Source organism: Procambarus clarkii, chromosome 52 (assembly GCF_040958095.1).
Source record: "Procambarus clarkii isolate CNS0578487 chromosome 52, FALCON_Pclarkii_2.0, whole genome shotgun sequence".
Classification (NCBI taxonomy): domain Eukaryota; kingdom Metazoa; phylum Arthropoda; class Malacostraca; order Decapoda; family Cambaridae; genus Procambarus; species Procambarus clarkii.
Window position 1 is genome coordinate 3,221,950 of NC_091201.1, and position 22,712 is coordinate 3,244,661.

At 53.1% G+C, this 22,712-nt stretch overlaps 1 protein-coding gene across 1 annotated transcript in view; it reads left to right on the forward strand.

Annotated features, from left to right (window-relative positions):
* Positions 1 to 35: 35 nt before the first annotated feature.
* Positions 36 to 22,712, forward strand: part of LOC123763773 (glucose dehydrogenase [FAD, quinone]) — a 59,539-nt gene continuing 36,862 nt past the window's right edge. The window contains exon 1 of the mRNA XM_069304277.1: positions 36 to 1,286. Coding sequence (XP_069160378.1) covers positions 1,112 to 1,286 — 175 coding nt within the window. The 5' untranslated portion in view covers positions 36 to 1,111. The remainder of the gene's footprint in view (positions 1,287 to 22,712) is intronic.

Here is a 22,712-nt window from a genome sequence, read left to right on the forward strand (position 1 = left end):
CTGAAGTGCAGGTCGCCACCAGCTGAAGTGCAGGTCGCCACCAGCTGAAGTGCAGGTCCCCACCAGCTGAGGTACAGGTCGCCACCAGCTGAGGTGCAGGTCGCCACCAGCTGAGGTACAGGTCGCCACCAACTGAGGTACAGGTCGCCACCAACTGAGGTACAGGTCGCCACCAACTGAGGTACAGGTCGCCACCAACTGCGAGTGATTACAAGGAATCATGCTGTCAAGAGTTTCTCCCGTCAATCTCCGTCCACCCGCGCCTCATGACGACCTGCTCTGCTGAATTTCTCACGTGTGTAGCGGTGACAACATCCGGAAGCTGGTAGTGACAGGTGAGGTGATAGATGTCAAGCCAGGAACTGTGAGCCTCCTCCCTACACAAGGATAATATCTATGTGGGCGAGACTTGTGGACACCTCCCCAGGTTACCTGCCGGAGGGCCTCCAGCCGCAGTACTGTCCTGGACCGCGGCTTGCCTCCGCAACTCTACACACATGAGTTGGATGTTTGAGTATGCCGATGTAAAGGTATATATAAATAGTTATCAGAGAGGACAGTAAACCCTCCTAAATAAGCGATAGGAAACTACTCTGGTTAAGTGGGTTGTGTTACCTCACTGACCACCTCCTCCTTCCCCCTCCCTTGCTACCTACCTGCATCAACTGCCTCCCTCCCACCGACGTCCCTCCAGCCTGCCTCAAGTAGAGGAGAGGGTTCACTTTCTCTCTCAGTGTTGTCCTGGAGAGGCGGTCCACAGCGCCCGGCTCCTGCCTTCCTTCCGCCTTCACTACGTCGCTTGGCACTTTAGTTTCCGATAAACCAACATCATTACTATTTGATACAATTTTGGAGGATTCTTAAGATCGTTATTTCATGCAAAACAGGATGGTACGAGAACACATCAGTGCTTGAATGAGAAATATGAATTCATCTAAACTGCACAAATTGCTGCATCTAAACAATAAACGTTCTCATAAAATATTACAAATATCAAAATAGAAAAATAAAACAGTTAATTCGCAAGGCTGTGAGGGCCGGGTAGTAAACTTGGAGCATCATAGCGTGTGTGAAGGTTCCCGCCGCTACCAGAGAGCCTCCACCGGCCACCATGACTGGCCTCCTGCTCAGCGCGGGGCCTCTGGCCACCTCTGTCTTCACCGCCTCCCTCTGGTTCATGCCGGCACTCCTCGCCGCCGTCGCCTACTACAAGTACGAAGAGATAGACCCCGAGTCTCGACCCATCGACAGGAAGCAGCTCTACAAGGAGTACGATTTCATTATAAGTAAGTACCACCTGCACATCCTTTATATTGATTTAAGTAAATCATAAGCGCACGGACACACAGGTCGTCTCCAGCCGCCCCCCGAGGTGCGGGACCAGGCTGTTACGACACTACAGGAATGGTTTGTTCAACACGACTAGGCTTACTTTGGCTTCCTGTGTAAGACAGAGGAGAGCTAGGCTAGGACTGCGTGGTGCAGGACGAGGGCTAGGCTAGAACTCACATTTATCTATAATAATAATAATAATAATATATATATATATATATATATATATATATATATATATATATATATATATATATATATATATATATATATATATATATATATATATATATATATATATATATTGAAAATCAGATGGATTCAAGGGAATTGCAGCATTATTTGGTGTCCACAGCCTATCTCTTGGAGGATTGAGGGGCGGGGGGTCGTATACATTATAAGCTTGACAACTTCTAGATCGTTAAGAATAAATTATATTACTTTTTGGATTCTTCGCTGTTGTAATTTATATATTGCTTAATGGTCTAATTTGATCAGTATTCATATATGGGTTCAGATGGAATAACAATAAAATATATCAACGCAGAATATATATTAGAGCTGAAGGTATTGGAATATTGGTGACCACAAGGGTTGAAGGAGATTTAAATACACCTTAGGAAGTGTTCTCACAAGTGGCGACTTAACACCTCCAGGTAACTGATGTACAAGTGATGTTAGTGATGTCAGTGACGAGTGTTACGAGATCAAGATGACACTGTGATGGCACTACATTTTTGGCGCCAGAGTGCTGAGGCGGTAGTCCGAGGTGCTACAAGGTCACGGTGGTGCCAGTGGTGGGTGCCACAAGGTCAAGGTGGTGGGTGCCACAAGGTCACGGTGGTGCCAGTGGTGGGTGCCACAAGGTCAAGGTGGTGGGTGCCACAAGGCCAAGGCGGACCTAGAGGCCAGGGTGGTCAGGTGGGTTGCAACACCACTATGCCAGGACCAGTTTTTTACCTGTGACGTCACTGTCAACATTGACTCACCGTTGCCACAGTCGTGCAGACTGTTGCCACCGTCTGTGGCATGTGCCGTCACTCACCATATTATGTCACCTGGGAGTCATAGTCATCCATAAGTTATAAGTAGAGTCTTGCCAAGTGTTTCTGGCCTCTGAAGAGTCTAACTTTATATACATGAAACATTCTCAACATTAACAACGATTCAGAGAATGTTGCAGGAATTTGACTGACAAATATTTTAGGAATTTATTGCAAGTTTGTAAAAATTGATCGTCATTAATTAAGAAATATTTTGTTACGAAAGATTTTCTTCACTGCTTTTATAATGAGGTAAATATCTGTATATTGTCAGCAGGAACTAACATTCCAGCTTTAAAATTCTCCATGTTCAATACAATGAAAAGGTGCTAATGTAATGTTGCTGGTGTTTGTGGCGGTGTTTGTAGTGGTGTTTGTGTTGGTGTTTGTGGTGCTTGTGGCGGTGTTTGTGGCGGTGTTTGTGGTGGTGTTTGTGGCGATGTTTGTGGTGTTTGTGGCGGTGTTTGTGGTGTTTGTAGTGGTTTTTGTGGTGTTTGTGGCGGTGTTTGTGGTGGTGGTGTTTGTGGCGGTGTTTGTGGTGTTTGTGGCGGTGTTTGTGGTGTTTGTGGCGGTGTTTGTGGTGTTTGTGGTGTTTGTGGCGGTGTTTGTGGTGTTTGTGGTGTTTGTGGCGGTGTTTGTGGCGGTGTTTGTGGCGGTGTTTGTGGCGGTGTTTCTGGCAGTGTTTGTGGCGGTGTTTGTGGCGGTGTTTGTGGTGGTGTTTGTGGTGGTGTTTTTTGCGGTGTTTGTTGCTGTGTTTGTGGTGTTTGTGGCGGTGTTTGTGGTGTTTGTGGCGGTGTTTGTGGTGTTTGTTGTGGTGTTTGTGGTGTTTGTTGCGGTGTTTGTGGCGGTGTTTGTGGCGGTATTTGTGGCGGTGTTTGTGGTGGTGTTTGTTGCGGTGTTTGTGGTGTTTGTTGTGGTGTTTGTGGTGTTTGTGGCGGTGTTTGTGGTGTTGTGGTGTTTGTGGTGTTTGTTGCGGTGTTTGTTGCGGTGTTTGTGGCGGTGTTTGTGGCGGTGTTTGTGGCGGTGTTTGTGGTGGTGTTTGTGGTGGTGTTTGTTGCGGTGTTTGTGGTGTTTGTTGTGGTGTTTGTGGTGTTTGTGGCGGTGTTTGTGGTGTTGTGGTGTTTGTGGTGGTGTTTGTTGCGGTGTTTGTTGCGGTGTTTGTGGCGGTGTTTGTGGTGTTTGTTGCGGTGTTTGTTGCGGTGTGTGGTGTTTGTGGTGGTGTTTGTTGCGGTGTTTGTTGCGGTGTTTGTTGCGGTGTTTGTGGTGTTTGTGTTGGTGTTTGTGGCGGTGTTTGTTGCGGTGTTTGTTGCGGTGTTTGTGGTGGTGTTTGTGGCGGTGTTTGTGGTGGTGTTTGTGGTGGTGTTTGTGGCGGTGTTTGTGGTGGTGTTTGTGGTAAAAGATTGTGGTAATGACTGTGGTAGTGGTTGTGGAAGTATGACTGGTGCTGGGACCAGAGACCAGTCACCAGACTGTGTATGACTGGTGCAGGGACCAGAGACCGTCACCAGACTGTGTATGACTGGTGCTGGGACCAGAGACCGTCACCAGACTGTGTATGACTGGTGCAGGGACCAGAGACCAGTCACCAGACTGTGTATGACTGGTGCTGGGACCAGAGACCGTCACCAGACTGTGTATGACTGGTGGCTGCCGTTCACTGCCTGCTCCATGAGTCGCTATACACAGTGAGACACATCACCCATCACCCTGACGCAACTGTGCTGTGTTACACTGGTGTCGGAAGCACAGTTACATTTACTTGATAAATGACATCTATTCAAAGTCAGGAACTCTCTAAACTAAGTAACTCAGTTGAACTTTCCTAAGTAATTTTAGTGTGAGCTGTAACTTAGTGAGGAAGGTGTGTTGAGAGGCAGGGGGGGGGGGAGGTCAGGTGACCTTACTGGACGGATCAATTTACAAATCATATGTAAATTGTTACTAGAGTTTCTACTTGCTAGTGGCTTGAACCATTGCCTCTCATGTAGGATGTTAGTATAGGATATCATTGATTATTATTAATAAATTTGAATTTTAAAGTTAATTGTCATTTTAATACATTTTCCTATTGTTAATCTTTGAGCATATCATCTTGAGCCGACTTGGTGCTGGGAATGTGCAGTGAGAGTCTAAGTGAAATAATGACGAATGTAACTGTTAACAAGTATAGAACTTAATAATCATTTATTAATCTAAGTAATTATCAGGAGTAAGTTTGTCAAAGTTCCTGGTCTCATGTCCTTGACTTTCTCCTCAGAATCAGGACCATATTTAGGTCTAGTTAATTACCATAAGTGAGGAGTGGCGGGAGGAGCACCGTGTAGTGGTGGCACACAGTACCTGGCCCTGGGGGACGAGGGCCAGGTACTGTGTAGTGGTGGCACACAGTACCTGGCCCTGGGGGACGAGGGCCAGGTACTGTGTAGTGGTGGTACACAGTACCTGGCCCTGGGACACGAGGGCCAGGTACCCTACACCTGGGGGCTCTCATTCTCCTGCAGCAGGCAGGCCCGTGTCCACCACCAGGGTGTCCACGCCCCCACCTGTCCATCAGGGCCTGCAGGTGTGGCGAGGGACGAGGCGGGTCTGAGAGGTAAGGAAGATGAGCGACTTTACTCTTGAGGCAGAGATAAGTCTTCCAGCCTTGTGGTAACATCCGGCCCCTTGGGCCACACCCTGGGGACCAGCTGGTCTCAGGGGGGTCCCCCCGCACTACCCCAGGGGGCCAGCTGGTCTCAGGGGGTCCCCCCACTACCCCAGGGGGGCCAGCTGGTCACAGGGGGTCCCCCCACTACCCCTTGGGGGCCAGCTGGTCACAGGGGGTCCCCCCCACTACCCCAGGGGGCCAGCTGGTCTCAGGGGGTCCCCCCATTACCCCAAGGGGCCAGCTGGTCTCAGGAGGGTCCCCCCCACTACCCCTGGGTGCCAGCTGGTCTCAGGGGGTCCCCCACTACCCCTGGGGGCCAGCTGGTCTCAGGAGGGTCCCCCCACTACCCCTGGGGGCCAGCTGGTCTCAGGAGGGTCCCCCCACTACCCTTGGGGGGGCAGCTGGTCTCAGGAGGGTCCCCCCACTACCCCTGGGGGCCAGCTGGTCTCAGGGTCCCCCCACTACCCCTGGGGGCCAGCTGGTCTCAGGAGGGTCCCCCCCATTACCCCTGGGGGGCCAGCTGGTCTCAGGAGGGTCCCCCCACTACCCCTGGGGCCAGCTGGTCTCAGGCGGGTCCCCCACTACACCTGGGGGCCAGCTGGTCTCAGGCGGGTCCCCCCACTACCCCTGGGGGCCAGCTGGTCTCAGGAGGGTTCCCCCACTACCCCTGGGGGCCAGCTGGTCTCAGGAGGGTCCCCCCACTACCCCTGGGGGCCAGGTGGTCTCAGGAGGGTCCCCCCACTACCCCTGGGGGCCAGCTGGTCTCAGGAGGGTCCCCCCACTACCACTGGGGGCCAGCTGGTCTCAGGAGGGTCCCCCACTACCCCTGGGGGCCAGCTGGTCTCAGGCGGGTCCCCGTCCCCCCAATTTTGTATAATTATTGTATATCTTGTATTTGAACCAGTACTTGCCTCATACACAACATGGAAGCCTCATACACAACGTGGAAGCCTCCTACACAACGTGGAAGCCTCCTACACAACGTGGAAGCCTCATACACAACATGGAAGCCTCATACACAACATGGAAGCCTCATACACAACGTGGAAGCCTCCTACACAACATGGAAGCCTCATACACAACGTGGAAGCCTCCTACACAACGTGGAAGCCTCCTACACAACGTGGAAGCCTCCTACACAACATGGAAGCCTCATACACAACATGGAAGCCTCATACACAACATGGAAGCCTCATACACAACATGGAAGCCTCATGCACAACATGGAAGCCTCATACACAACATGGAAGCCTCATACACAACGTGGAAGCCTCATACACAACGTGGAAGCCTCATACACAACGTGGAAGCCTCATACACAACGTGGAAGCCTCATACACAACATGGAAGCCTCATACACAACGTGGAAGCCTCATACACAACATGGAAGCCTCATACACAACGTGGAAGCCTCCTACACAACATGGAAGCCTCATGCACAACATGGAAGCCTCATGCACAACATGGAAGCCTCCTACACAACATGGAAGCCTCATGCACAACATGGAAGCCTCATGCACAACATGGAAGCCTCATGCACAACATGGAAGCCTCATGCACAACATGGAAGCCTCATGCACAACATGGAAGCCTCATACACAACATGGAAGCCTCATACACAACATGGAAGCCTCATACACAACGTGGAAGCCTCCTACACAACATGGAAGCCTCATACACAACATGGAAGCCTCATACACAACGTGGAAGCCTCATACACAACGTGGAAGCCTCATACACAACGTGGAAGCCTCATACACAACATGGAAGCCTCATACACAACATGGAAGCCTCATACACAACGTGGAAGCCTCATACACAACGTGGAAGCCTCATACACAACGTGGAAGCCTCATACACAACGTGGAAGCCTCATACACAACATGGAAGCCTCATACACAACATGGAAGCCTCATACACAACATGGAAGCCTCATACACAACATGGAAGCCTCATGCACAACATGGAAGCCTCATGCACAACATGGAAGCCTCATGCACAACATGGAAGCCTCATTCACAATATGGAAGCCTCATACTCATCATGGAAGCCTTATACACAACATGGAAGCCTCATGCACAACATGGAAGCCTCATACACAACATGGAAGCTTCGTACACATCAGGGAAGCTTCGTACACAACATGGAAGCCTCATACACAACATGGAAGCCTCATACACAACATGGAAGCCTCATACACAACATGGAAGCCTCATACACAACGTGGAAGCCTCATACACAACGTGGAAGCCTCATACACAACGTGGAAGCCTCATACACATCATGGAAGCCTCATACACATCATGGAAGCCTCATGCACAACATGGAAGCCTCATGCACAATATGGAAGCCTCATACTCATCATGGAAGCCTTATACACAACATGGAAGCCTCATGCACAACATGGAAGCCTCATGCACAACATGGATGCTTCGTACACATCAGGGAAGCCTCGTACACAACATGGAAGCCTCATACACAACATGGAAGCCTCACACACAACATGGAAGCCTCATACACAACATGGAAGCCTCATACACAACATGGAAGCCTCATACACAACATGGAAGCCTCATCAGATCCCAGCAACACCACGAATTTAGAGGTTTTAATGACGCTAACAAAGAGTTTGTTATAATTTGTTTGAAATGTGGTGAGGCTTGAGGCCGCCGCAACAGCTTTCTGACCAACCATAAAAGTATAGTTTAGTTTACTTGTTGAATATTGTTCAGCAGTGAAGTAAACTGATGGTATATTCACCGAGGAGCGGTACTCCTCTCATTGTATATATATACTTGGGTTACTGAGTATACACTTACGGGCTACTCATGCCCGTGCCACCTCTTGGGTGGCTTAATCTTCATCAGTCAACCAGAAGACATATAGAACACGTGACTACCACCTACAGAACACGTGACTACCACATATAGAACACGTGACTACCACATATAGAACACGTGACTACCACATACAGAACACGTGACTACCACATATAGAACACGTGACCACCACATATAGAACACGTGACTACCACATACAGAACACGTGACTACCACATACAGAACACGTGACTACCACATACAGAACACGTGACTACCACATAAAGAACACGTGACTACCACATACAGAACACGTGACTACCACATACAGAACACGTGACTACCACATACAGAACACGTGACTACCACATATAGAACACGTGACTACCACATATAGAACACGTGACTACCACATATAGAACACGTGACTACCACATATAGAACACGTGACTACCACATATAGAACACGTGACTACCACATATAGAACACGTGACTACCACATATAGAACACGTGACTACCACATATAGAACACGTGACTATCACATACAGAACACGTGACTACCACATACAGAACACGTGACTACCACATACAGAACACGTGACTACCACATACAGAACACGTGACTACCACATATAGAACACGTGACAACCACATACAGAACACGTGACTACCACATATAGAACACGTGACTACCACATATAGAACACGTGACTACCACATATAGAACACGTGACTACCACATACAGAACACGTGACTACCACATACAGAACACGTGACTATGGCCCCACCGCTACACAATACTGACATGCGGCCAGCCACAGTCCGCTGGACGCGTCGTCACCACTACAGTAGCGCCGCCTCTGGTGGTCGGCAGGTCCCGGACCTGGGCGGGTCCGCCCGCTACATGTTATCGTGGCAATCCAAACCTTGTCACTTAGAAAGTAACTCTACGTTAAACTTGTCGCTATCTCACCATGGGAGACGAGGCCATTAGGGCCCGGTTGTTTATCGAAATCATGCTGGCGGTTTAATCGTAATTGAAACTCTTTGTATTCCTGTATTATCCGCTTTTTCTAGAGCGGATAAATTGCTTTTGTAGTTGGTTAGTGTAGTTGTGTTGGTGTATTGGGGTGTAGGGAGGTAATATTTATGGCAACTAATATGGCAATGACAGTATTGCTGCGGGCGGTGTTGCCATACAGTCATCACCAAGCATGACGCCGCCCAACATGGTAACGGAATTCATACGGGGAATATTGTACTGTATATATGCTGTTGGGTGAGTGAGTGTGAGTGTGTGTGAGAGAGAGAGAGAGAGAGAGAGAGAGAGAGAGAGAGAGAGAGAGAGAGAGAGAGAGAGAGAGAGAGAGAGAGAGAGAGAGAGAGAGAGAGAGAGAGAGAGAGGTGAAGTTTGAGTGAGAGAGGGAGAGTTTGAGAGAGTGAGAGTGAAAGAGAGTGAGAGTGAAAGAGAGTGAGAGAGAGAGGGGTGAAGTTTGAGTGAGAGAGGGAGAGTGAGAGAGGAAGAGAGGAAGAGAGTGAGAGAGAGTGAGAGAGGGAGAGAGTGAGAGAGAGTGAGAGAGGGAGAGAGTGAGAGTGAGAGAGGGAGAGAGTGAGAGAGAGTGAGAGAGAGGGAATGAGTGAGAGTGAGAGTGAGAGAGTTCAGAACAATAAGAACAAGTGCCTGGGGCGCTGCACATATTCATAGCATCAAGGATGGTATATACAGTTCTTGCTTCATCTAGAACTCCAACATTGTTTTTATAACTCAGTTTGTATATATGAACGTTTCCCTAATAAACATTATCATTATTATTATAAGTAGCGGACCTACAATGTACTCACGTGTGTGTTTCAACCCGTGGAGGCGAACCGTCGAGGCAGGAGACCTTGCCAGCAGTGACATCATCATGGTAACAAGTTGTCATCAGATTATTGTAATATTGTACCTAAGACAAGGTCGCAGGTGTTAGTGGGACACATCTCCGGTAGGGACCCACCTCCGCCTCTCTACCACACAACCGTATCCTCTCTCTATGGCCGCACAAAGCTCAAGTGTAACTAATTCGTTCAGTCTCACGAAGTTCAGATTCTCATCGTCTTCCTCTCATCATCTGTAAACATTGAGGTGAAGGTCTAGGCTCCTGCCGCCCTGGCGGGAGTGACTGGGCGGGAAACACTTGGAGGAGCCTGCTACCCACTTCCCTCCACCCTTGTGAGTCTCTCTCAGCGAGCCTCAGCCTCTTCCAGGGTGCGCCCTGGTGCGCTGGAGCATCTCCCGGGCCCTCAGGAATGTTTTCCATGTTGCGTGTAATCCGCCGCCAGACGCCCAAAGGTTCCTTCCCTCCGGCCGCTCCCTGCTCCTTATCCATATATAGCTCCCAGAGGCTGTGGTCAGAGCCACGCTGGCAGGTTAGGAACATGGTCCTCCTCTAATGTGTCGTCTCCGTCAGCGTATTACTGGATTATAGCAGTGACCCGCCTCCACTGTGCACAGTGACCCGCCTCCACTGTGCACAGTGACCCGCCTCCACTGTGCACAGTGACCCGCCTCCACTGTGCACAGTGACCCGCCTCCACTGTGCACAGTGACCCGCCTCCACTGTGCACAGTGACCCGCCTCCACTGTGCACAGTGACCCGCCTCCACTGTGCACAGTGACCCGCCTCCACTGTGCACAGTGACCCGCCTCCACTGTGCACAGTGACCCGCCTCCACTGTGCACAGTGACCCGCCTCCACTGTGCACAGTGACCCGCCTCCACTGTGCACAGTGACCCGCCTCCACTGTGCACAGTGACCCGCCTCCACTGTGCACAGTGACCCGCCTCCACTGTGCACAGTGACCCGCCTCCACTGTGCACAGTGACCCGCCTCCACTGTGCACAGTGACCCGCCTCCACTGTGCACAGTGACCCGCCTCCACTGTGCACAGTGACCCGCCTCCACTGTGTACAGTGACCCGCCTCCACTGTGCACAGTGACCTGTCTCCACTGGGGGCTGACAGACCACCATAGCCTGGGGGCTGTCATGGCCCTGTGAGCCTGGCGGCTGTCCTGGCCCTGTGAGCCTGGCGGCTGTCATGGCCCTGTGAGCCTGGAGGCTGTCATGGCCCTGTGAGCCTGGGGGCTGTCATGGCCCTGTGAGCCTGGGGGCTGTCATGGCCCTGTGAGCGTGCGGGCAGCCAACACTAATAACCACATTGACCGGACAGTCACCGAAGAGACAAAGCCTGCTGAAGAGAATACAACAACTCTGGAGATTGGTGACAGGTAACGTCCCTGGACAACATACCGCGGCGGTGTGCGCATGCGCGCGTTGACAACGCCGAGGGAGGTGTGTTTACCCCTGAGCCGGATGTGAAGCAATATGGGAGCCTATTGTTGTTACCTTCATCACCTTAAGTGGATGGGAACGTGATTGTTGTTTATACTCCACCGTAACAATGGGGCGCTTGGTGTAGGGTACTGGGTGTACTGTAGAGGGTAGCGTACTGGGTGTACTGTAGAGGGTAGCGTACTGGGTGTACTGTAGAGGGTAGCGTACTGGGTGTACTGTAGAGGGTAGCGTACTGGGTGTACTGTAGAGGGTAGCGTACTGGGTGTACTGTAGAGGGTAGCGTACTGGGTGTACTGTAGAGGGTAGCGTACTGGGTGTACTGTAGAGGGTAGCGTACTGGTAACTGAAGACATTGAAAAACTTCAAGCAGATATTAATAAAGTTTTCGACTGGGCATCAGAAAATAACATGATGTTTAACAGTGATAAATTCCAGGTACTCAGGTACGGTAAAAATGAGGACCTTAAACATAATACAGGGTACAAAACACAATCAAATCTGCCCATAGTAGGAAAACAACATGTAAAGAATTTGGGAATAATGATGTCTGACGACCTAACGTTTAGGGAGCATAACCAAGCAAATATTTTGTCAGCCAGAAAAATGATAGGATGGATTACGAGAACTTTCAAATCCAGGGATCCCATCACAATGGTTGTACTCTTCAAGTCACTTGTGTTGTCCCGTCTTGAGTACTGCTCAGTACTCACTTCCCCCTTCAGAGCAGGAGAGATTGCTGAAATAGAGAGAATACAGAGAACATATACGGAACGCACAGAGGCGATAAAGCACCTAAATTATTGGGATCGTCTCAAAGCTCTCCAAATGTACTCACTAGAAAGAAGACGAGAGAGATACCAAATAATATACACGTGGAAGATACTGGAAGTCCAGGTCCCAAATCTACACAGTAAAATAACAACATACTGGAGTGAACGATATGGAAGAAAATGCAGAATAGAACCAGTGAAGAGCAGAGGTGCCATAGGCACAATCAGAGAACACTGTATAAACATCAGAGGTCCGCGGTTGTTCAACATCCTCCCAGCAAGCATAAGAAATATTGCCAGAACAACCGTGGACATCTTCAAGAGAAAACTAGATAGTTTTCTTCAAGGAGTGCCGGACTAACCGGGCTGTGGTGGGTATGTTGGCCTGCGGGCCGCTCCAAGCAACAGCCTGGTGGACCAACCGGGCTGTGGTGGGTATGTGGGCCTGCGGGCCGCTCCAAGCAACAGCCTGGTGGACCAACCGGGCTGTGGTGGGTATGTGGGCCTGCGGGCCGCTCCAAGCAACAGCCTGGTGGACTAACCGGGCTGTGGTGGGTATGTGGGCCTGCGGGCCGCTCCAAGCAACAGCCTGGTGGACCAACCGTGCTGTGGTGGGTATGTGGGCCTGCGGGCCGCTCCAAGCAACAGCCTGGTGGACCAACCGGGCTGTGGTGGGTATGTGGGCCTGCGGGCCGCTCCAAGCAACAGCCTGGTGGACCAAGTTATCACAAGTCAAGCCTGGCCTCGGGCCGGGCTTGGGGAGTAGAACAACTAACAGAACCCCATCAACCAGGTAACTGGTTGTATTGTAGAGGGTAGCGTACTGGATGTATTGTGGAGGTTATGGAGGGTAGCGTACTGGATGTATTGTGGAGGTTATGGAGGGTAGCGTACTGGGTGTATTGTGGAGGTTATGGAGGGTAGCGTACTGGGTGTATTGTGGAGGGTAGCGTACTGGGTGTATTGTGGAGGGTAGTGTACTGGATGTATTGTGGAGGTTATGGAGGGTAGCGTACTGGGTGTATTGTGGAGGGTAGCGTACTGGATGTATTGTGGAGGGTATGGAGGGTAGCGTACTGGGTGTATTGTGGAGGGTAGCGTACTGGGTGTATTGTGGAGGGTAGTGTACTGGATGTATTGTGGAGGGTAGTGTACTGGGTGTATTGTGGAGGGTAGCGTACTGGGTGTATTGTGAAGGGTAGCGTACTGGGTGTATTGTGGAGGGTAGCGTACTGGGTGTATTGTGGAGGGTAGCGTACTGGGTGTATTGTGGAGGGTAGCGTACTGGGTGTATTGTGGAGCGTAGTGTACTGGGTGTATTGTGGAGTCAGGCGTCACTGTACACGTGGTCTCTGGGTTAGAGTCAGGCTTAACAAGCCAGAGAGACTAAAAGGGATGGTCGACAAAATTAGTCTTGATTTGCCACAGGAATTTTTAGGTGGTGGTAGTGGAGGGGGGGGGGGCTGGTGTAGTGTTGGGTGGTGGGGGGGGGCTGGTGTAGTGTTGGGTGGTGGGGGGGGGGGGGTGGTGTAGTGTTGGGTGGTGGTGGGGGGGGGCTGGTGTAGTGTTGGGTGGTGGGGGGTCTGGTGTAGTGTTGGGTGGTGGGGGGGGGGGGCTGGTGTAGTGTTGGGGGAGGGGGCTGGTGTAGTGTTGGGTGGTGGGGGGGGGCTGGTGTAGTGTTGGGGGAGGGGGCTGGTGTAGTGTTGGGTGGTGGGGGGGGGCTGGTGTAGTGTTGGGGGAGGGGGCTGGTGTAGTGTTGGGTGGTGGGGGGGGGCTGGTGTAGTGTTGGGTGGTGGGGGGGGGCTGGTGTAGTGTTGGGGGAGGGGGCTGGTGTAGTGTTGGGGGAGGGGGCTGGTGTAGTGTTGGGTGGTGGGGGGGGGCTGGTGTAGTGTTGGGGGAGGGGGCTGGTGTAGTGTTGGGTGGTGGGGGGGGCTGGTGTAGTGTTGGGGGAGGGGGCTGGTGTAGTGTTGGGTGGTGGGGGGGGGGGGTCTGGTGTAGTGTTTTGGCTGGTGTAGTGTTGGGTGGTGGGGGGGGGGCTGGTGTAGTTTGGGTGGTGGGGGGGGGGGCTGGTATAATTATAAGCCAGGTATAGTTCACCGTGGCTACTTTCACCGTGCTCCTGTTGTGTTCACCGTGGCTACTTTCACCGTGCTCCTGTTGTGTTCACCGTGTCACTAAAGGTAGAGCCACACAGACTAAGAGAGAGAGAGTGGACACAGAGACAGGGAGAGGAGAGGATATAAGGGAGAGGGCGTCAGGCAGAGAGCGTAAGAGAGAGGACGCCTTCCCTCCCACCCAACTTTCCCTGTCTGGCTAAACTGTTGGGTGGGACACGTCACCTCACCCCCCGCCCTCCCTCCACCTCCTGGTTCATTACCTCTCCTAATGACTTTGATTACCATTATTGTCAGAGTTGTTTGGTGTTTGACCTACTGGCTTATGACTGACACCTGTGGGCGTCGTTGTCTTCTTTATGGCTTCATCTTCTCACTAGTTTTGCATGACAGTAAACCCAAATGAAGGAGCCAATGTTGGCCGTCAGGTCGTTAATTTTTGTTGTATTTATTTTTACATGCAGGGCATGCTAAGCAGTACATAAAAAAGAAAAACAAAAGAAACACCTTAGAGTACAAAATCATAGGCCTGATGGGCACACAACAAGACATAACATCGTAACATAACATATAACAGGATAGGTAGACAAAAACTCGAAAGTAAAAAGAAAAGAGACACCACCACCGTGAGCCGGTCGGCCGAGCGGACAGCACACTGGACTTGTGATCCTGTGGTCCTGGGTTCGATCCCAGGCGCCGGCGAGAAACACTGGGCAGAGTTTCTTTCACCCTATGCCCCTGTTACCTAGCAGTAAAATAGGTACCTGGGTGTTAGTCAGCTGTCACGGGCTGCTTCCTGGGGGTGGAGGCCTGGTCGAGGACCGGGCCGCGGGGACACTAAAGCCCCGAAATCATCTCAAGATAACCTCAAGATAACCACAGGCCTGACGAGCCCATAGCAAACACCTCAAAGGAATTTTTCCGGAAACTTGTCTTTGGGAAACCGGACACAGAACGCCTCCGAGCGCAGCCACAGATCAGGATACTCATCCTGACGCTTCGTATAGGGAGCCCCATCACATCCGAAACCTCGGACACGAAGGCATGCACACGGGGGACCCAAATAGTCGAAGGGCACAGGGGAAGCGGCGCCATCTGCTTCCACAAGACGGGTAGCCGGGGCGCAGTCAAATCCTCAACAGGAAGAATTCCAATACCGGGTATGGTCCCCTCCTCGACCGGGCAACCGCACCCCTGAGACGGGGTGTGGCTGCACAGGGGCGGGCAACACAGCCGGCGTGAGCACAGCAGGGGGCATCACAGGAGGCGACAGGTGAGGGGGGGGGCCAACACCACAGGTGCCCCCGCCGGAATATCCACAGGGGCCGGGCACCGGCACAGACACCCCCCCCCCCTCCCACGACGGACATCCTTCTTCAAGACACTACAAAGCCTCGGCTCGCACCAGCACCTTCACCATCCACCTCAGGAGTAGGAACCATCCGCCATTGCGGAGAAACCCGTGCAGGAGAAAAAACAGATGTCAATTCAGAAACACTTCCACCGGCAGCAGCAGGAGGCGCGTGAAGCTCCGCCACCACCGTCGCAGTAGATACCAACTCCCCAGGAACCATCCCAGTGGGGGGGGGGGGGACTCGCAATCATCAAAGTTACCCACGTCGACCCATGCAGAAGAACGCTGTGAACGCTTGGGATCCGGCTGCACGTCGTCAGAACCAGAAGCACGGATAGCACAGGGCGGGCACACGACGCAAGACATCAGCATCCTCAACTACATGGGAGACCGGCCCCAACACCGCAGGAGGCCCTGCATCGACACCATCCTCCAGCAAGGCCGGGACAGGCATCGTAGACGGAGAGACAGGAACTGGAGAAGCTGATGACGGCGGAGGTGGAGCATCTGGAAGATCAGCATCAGGAACACCACCCGGAACAAGACGTCCAACGGAGGACTTCACAACCTCCATAGGACAAGCCCCAGCAACATCAGGCACACCAGTCCACTCAGGACGCGACCCAACAGCCAAATAGTCGTCCAAAACTCCACCCAGTGAGCGGCTGGAAATCCTCCTCACGAAAAAATTCAACGGCACGACGACATCCGCCGAGCACCCAGCAGCCATGTGGCCCAACAACCCACAACCAAAGCAGGTTCGTGGCTGTCGTGTGTAGTACACGCGGACGTAAAACCCCATAAGCCACACAGAGAACGGGATGTCTGACCGCAGCCGCATCCCCAGAGTGCGAATATTCGTCCAAACTCCCTTAAATTTCCCAGAGGAAAGGGTATGCAATTTGACACTCACAACAGTGCCATACCGCCCGTAATACCTCCGTAGCAGCTCCTCCGGAACTCGAGGGGCGCACCGTGCACACTGACGATGGTAAGGGCACCACTACGGTCGGAGATAACGACCGTACCAGCAGCATCCGGCAGCTGAAACGACCGCCCCTCGTAACGGCGCAAAAACACGCTATAGTCACCCTCGGTGGCAAACTTCACGATAGCCCGATGGGAAGAAACCAACTCCACTCCATAAATCGCAGCCACATCAACGTGCAGCACGTCACACATCACCAATTCCACCGCTGGATAATCAGTCTTACCGGTGAACTCCAATCCGACCGAATGAACCTGCAAATACAGGGGGAAGGTCATCTCCATCACGCAGGCTACGTCAGCACACGACCAGCGGTCCACCAACCACCCCAGGCAAGCAACAACTGGGCAGCAGGACAGGAACGACCGCTCGCCACGCTACTCAGTGCGCAACTCCTGGTCGTTAATGGAAGATGATGGAGCCAGCACCGACAGCTGTGGTACTCCACTTTTAATACCTCTCTCCACTCTGGTATCTCTCCTCTCGCTGTAAACCTTTGTTTCCTTCCGAGAGTTACTCTCTGACCCACCTTGAGACTTCCCAGTACTTTAGCTTCAGTTGGAGTCCCTTGTTTGGGACATTATCGAACGAGGAGTTGCGCGCTGGCCAGCCCGTCCTCCAAACAAAGATCCAAAAGTGATTCCATGCACCCGCCAAACCCCCTGTTTATGAATGAAAAGCGGTTTACACACGACTCACAACTGTTGACATTCGAACACTTCCGGAACAAGTGCTTCACTGACGAGTTTTGTTCGAACCACAACACTATAAATGCTTCACCCACGTACTACAATCGCCAACCGAACCTAAACACCTAACCTAACCTAACCTAACCTATGCCTATATATACACAATATGCCAATATATTATAATATTAATTTATACTTGAGAAAATTCCCGTTTTGAATGAACAGCATGTTAAAATTTATGAATGCGTCTGTGGGGTTGACCGCTGAATGTAATGGACTTGAGTCGAGGACGGGTTGCGCTGGCTGCTGTGGAGTGAGGTCATTTCCCCTGCCCCTCCAGTCATAGGCGATCTGGCGTAGCGTGCGGACCCTGCCTTGGTTGTTGACGTGGACGGCGAGATGGATGGGCCCCATCCCCCCCTCCCCATGTTGCGGACTCACTCTGTCGGTCTCGAGATTACTGGCAAGATTAACTACCCTAAGAGAGAGAGAGAGAGAGAGAAGATTAAGCCACCCAAAAGGTGGCTTGGGCATGAATAGCCCATAAGTGGTGGCCCTTTTGAGCCATTTCCAGTATCAATAGATGATACTGGAGATCTGTGGAGGTGCGACTGCACCCTGCGTGACGGGAGATGTCTCCCGTGCTTAACTACCCTGCTGTAGAGCTGGTGTTGTATGAGGTGCTGGGTTTGGACGTGGCTGTCATCCATGGCGTGGCGCTCCTCTTCTCATCGGGAAGTGGTGAAATTTTCTGCTGCCGAGGATTATCGAGTGTTCTGGGGCTGCTTTGAGGGGCAGTCGTTTCTCCTGCCGGACGCTGCTGGTTTGGTGGTTATCTCTGATCGGAGTGGCTGCTCACATAGTCAGTGTTGATGGTGCTCTGATGGGGCAGGCACTGACTGCTGTGGCGGTACTTCGGGCAGTTAGGCACTGTCGTGAGTGTGCAGATGAATGCGAGTTCCTCCGGGCGGTTACGGGGCATCAGGAACGGTATCCGGACTCTGGGGATGTGGCTGCATTCGGACTTCCCGTCTCCTGTGAAACTTTTGAGCATGAGGGGGGAGCATGTTGTGTTGTGGGAGGGGGGAGCATGTTGTGTTGTGGGAGGGGGGAGCATGTTGTGTTGTGGGAGGGGGGAGCATGGTGTGTTGTGGGAGGGGGGAGCATGGTGTGTTGTGGGAGGGGGAAGCATGGTGTGGGAGGGGGGAGCATGGTGTGGGAGGGGGGAGCATGGTGTGGGAGGGGGAGCATGGTGTGGGAGGGGGGAGCATGGTGTGGGAGGGGGGAGCATGGTGTGGGAGGGGGGAGCATGGTGTGGGAGGGGGGAGCATGGTGTGGGAGGGGGGAGCACACCAGCCTGTGAGGGGAGCCACACGCAGGTGTGCACGAGAGTCAGACCAATTAATGGTGTTGTGTGGTCCAGTTGTGTCTTGGTGGAGGTGTTGGGACGGCTGTTGCTGCAGTCACGTCTGCTGCTGGTGGTCACGTCTGCTGCTGGTGGTCACGTCATGTCTGCTGCTGGTGGTCACGTCTTGTCTGCTGCTGGTAGTCACGTCATGTCTGCTGCTGGTGGTCATGTCTGCTGCTGGTGGTCACGTCATGTCTGCTGCTGGTGGTCACGTCATGTCTGCTGCTGCTGGAGGTCACGTCATGTCTGCTGCTGGTGGTCACGTCATGTCTGCTGCTGCTGGAGGTCACGTCATGTCTGATGCTGCTGGAGGTCACGTCATGTCTGATGCTGCTGGAGGTCACGTCATGTCTGATGCTGCTGGAGGTAACGTCATGTCTGCTGCTGCTGGAGGTCACGTCATGTCTGCTGCTGCTGGAGGTCACGTCATGTCTGCTGCTGCTGGAGGTCACGTCATGTCTGCTACTGCTGGAGGTCACGTCATGTCTGCTGCTGCTGGAGGTCATGTCATGTCTGCTGCTGGAGGTCACGTCATGTCTGCTGCTGCTGGTGGTCACGTCATGTCTGCTGCTGCTGGTGGTCACGTCATGTCTGCTACTGCTGGAGGTCACGTCATGTCTGCTGCTGCTGGAGGTCATGTCATGTCTGCTGCTGGAGGTCACGTCATGTCTGCTGCTGCTGGTGGTCACGTCATGTCTGCTGCTGCTGGTGGTCACGTCATGTCTGCTGCTGCTGGAGGTCACGTCATGTCTGCTGCTGCTGGAGGTCACGTCATGTCTGCTGCTGCTGGAGGTCACGTCATGTCTGCTGCTGCTGGTGGTCACGTCATGTCTGCTGCTGCTGGAGGTCACGTCATGTCTGCAGCTGCTGGAGGTCACGTCATGTCTGCAGCTGCTGGAGGTCACGTCATGTCTGCAGCTGCTGGAGGTCACGTCATGTCTGCAGCTGCTGGAGGTCACGTCATGTCTGCTGCTGCTGGAGGTCACGTCATGTCTGCTGCTGATGGTCACGTCACGTCTGCTGGTGGTGGTCATCTCCACTGACCAGCAGCAGCAGCAGCAGCAGCAGGAGGAGGTACTGCTGGTGAGGGAGGTGAGTGAGTGAGTGTGGAGGGTCACAGTGACCGCCAGAGGGTAGTAATCTTAATGAGGGAGTTGATGCATTCTTATCAATGTTTGTGACTGATGCAAAATGAATAAAAACGAATTATATTGATTGTAAATAGATTCAAGATGGCCTCCATAAGCTTCAAGGATGGTCGGAGAAATGACTGCTAGAATTCAACCCAGATAAATGCAAGGAAATGATAAGCGAGTATGGAGCATGCAGACCCCAGTGAACAATATGAAGCGGAACAAGCCATTCTCCTGTTTAGACAGTAGTTGTTGTAACTATGTGCGCTATAGTACATAGATTGCCGTACTAAACAATTAGACAGTAGAACTTTGTACTATTCCCATTATAGTCGGAAAAAATGAAGCTAAAAACAAACTTTAATATTCCTAGGCCTAATATAGCACACACATGTACTATATTAGGCCTCAGATATCGTGTATTCGTCTTAGGAAGATTAGGATAGGTTGGGTTAGTTTGTCAAAGCAACTCAAGTAAAAAATTGTTTTCCTGATTTCCAAGTCAATAGTGGTGATTTCTTCTAATTTTGTTGTAGGTGGGTATATAGAGTACTGTGGTCGTGATGGTTACTGTAAGTACTGCCACACACGAGGCTGGGCTGAAGGGAAGGTTGATGACTGACTGGAACAAGTAATGACGATGACAGGAGTTCATGTAACTAAGCCTAACACCAGAGGCACACACCAACAGGATAACATCAGCAGCGTGTGTGTGAAACTGACACATATAACAACAACAATTTGGCAGCTAGGGAAGCCGGGCCTCCAGAACATTGGCCGCCACGTACGTGAGACTATACTGGAGCGTGTCGCCTCCACCCAGCCAGCAACCTTCAAACAATTCTAATGCTACAAGACTGGTACCCGACATGTGAGGACAGAGCTATGAAGAAAGGCTCAGGGAACTATACCTTTCCACATCTGAGGAGAGAAAGGGACTCAGTGCCATGGTAGCGACGTGTATGATACCTGGGGAACTAGGATAAGGGATGAAGGGGAACATTAAGATGAGCGGCAGTAGGAAGACTGAGGCAAGCAGGACATTACAGCCACAGACGGGGTCAAAGGTCACGGGTCACTAGTGGCAGTACTCGCAGGCACCTTTCTAGTACAGGTAGGTGAGTACACATGGGTGAGTACATATAGGTGAGTACACATGGGTTATGTTGAGGTTATCTTGAGATGATTTCGGGGCTTTAGTGTCCCCGCGGCCCGGTCCTCGACCAGGCCTCCACCCCCAGGAAGCAGCCCGTGACAGCTGACCAACACCCAGGTACCTATTTTACTGCTAGGTAACAGGTGCATAGGGTGAAAGAAACTCTGCCCATTGTTTCTCGCCGGCGCCTGGGATCGAACCCAGGACCACAGGATCATAAGTCCAGCGTGCTGTCCGCTCGGCCGACCGGCTCCCCTACCTGGAGGACCGACCGGGTGAGTACAGGTAGGTGAGTACTCATGGGAGAGTACAGGTAGGTGAGTACTCATGGGTGAGTACAGGTAGGTGAGTACTCATGGGTGAGTACTCATGGGTGAGTACAGGTAGGGGAGCGCACGCGCGCGCGCACACGCTGCGTGACGCGACACTTTCCCAACATACAGTGTTGCCAAGTGTTATGACAACCCTGACATTGGTATGGCCCGCCGGAGTTGGCAATGATGCGGGTATAGCGGGCACCCGCAGTACTGACCCACATACCCCCACGGTGGCCCACATGCCCCCCACGGTGGCCCACATGCCCCCCACGGTGGCCCACATGCCCCCCACGGTGGCCCACATGCCCCCCACGGTGGCCCACATGCCCCCCACGGTGGCCCACATGCCCCCCACGGTGGCCCACATGCCCCCCACGGTGGCCCACATGCCCCCCACGGTGGCCCACATGCCCCCCACGGTGGCCCACATGCCCCCCACGGTGGCCCACATGCCCCCCACGGTGGCCCACATGCCCCCACGGTGGCCCACATGCCCCCACGGTGGCCCACATGCCCCCACGGTGGCCCACATGCCCCCACGGTGGCCCACATGCCCCCACGGTGGCCCACATGCCCCCACGGTGGCCCACATGCCCCCACGGTGGCCCACATGCCCCCACGGTGGCCCACATGCCCCCACGGTGGCCCACATGCCCCCACGGTGGCCCACATGCCCCCACGGTGGCCCACATGCCCCCACGGTGGCCCACATGCCCCCACGGTGGCCCACATGCCCCCACGGTGGCCCACATGCCCCCACGGTGGCCCACATGCCCCCACGGTGGCCCACATGCCCCCACGGTGGCCCACATGCCCCCACGGTGGCCCACATGCCCCCACGGTGGCCCACATGCCCCCACGGTGGCCCACATGCCCCCACGGTGGCCCACATGCACCCACGGTGGCCCACATGTCCCCACGGTGGCCCACATGTCCCCACGGTGGCCCACATGCCCCCACGGTGGCCCACATGCCCCCACGGTGGCCCACATGCCCCCACGGTGGCCCACATGCCCCCACGGTGGCCCACATGTCCCCACGGTGGCCCACATGTCCCCACGGTGGCCCACATGCCCCCACGGTGGCCCACATGCCCCCACGGTGGCCCACATGCCCCCACGGTGGCCCACATGCCCCCACGGTGGCCCACATGCCCCCACGGTGGCCCACATGCCCCCACGGTGGCCCACATGTCCCCACGGTGGCCCACATGCCCCCACGGTGGCCCACATGCCCCCACGGTGGCCCACATGCCCCCACGGTGGCCCACATGCCCCCACGGTGGCCCACATGTCCCCACGGTGGCCCACATGCCCCCACGGTGACCCACATGCCCCCACGGTGGCCCACATGCCCCCACGGTGGCCCACATATTTACATAGTACTCAACATACACACAGTGAGCCACATATGTACACAGTACACAGTGACCCACATATGTACACAGTACACAGTGACCCACATATGTACACAGTACACAGTGACCCACATATGTACACAGTACACAGTGACCCACATATGTACACAGTACACAGTGACCCACATATGCACACAGTACACAGTGAGCCACATATGTACACAGTACACAGTGACCCACATATG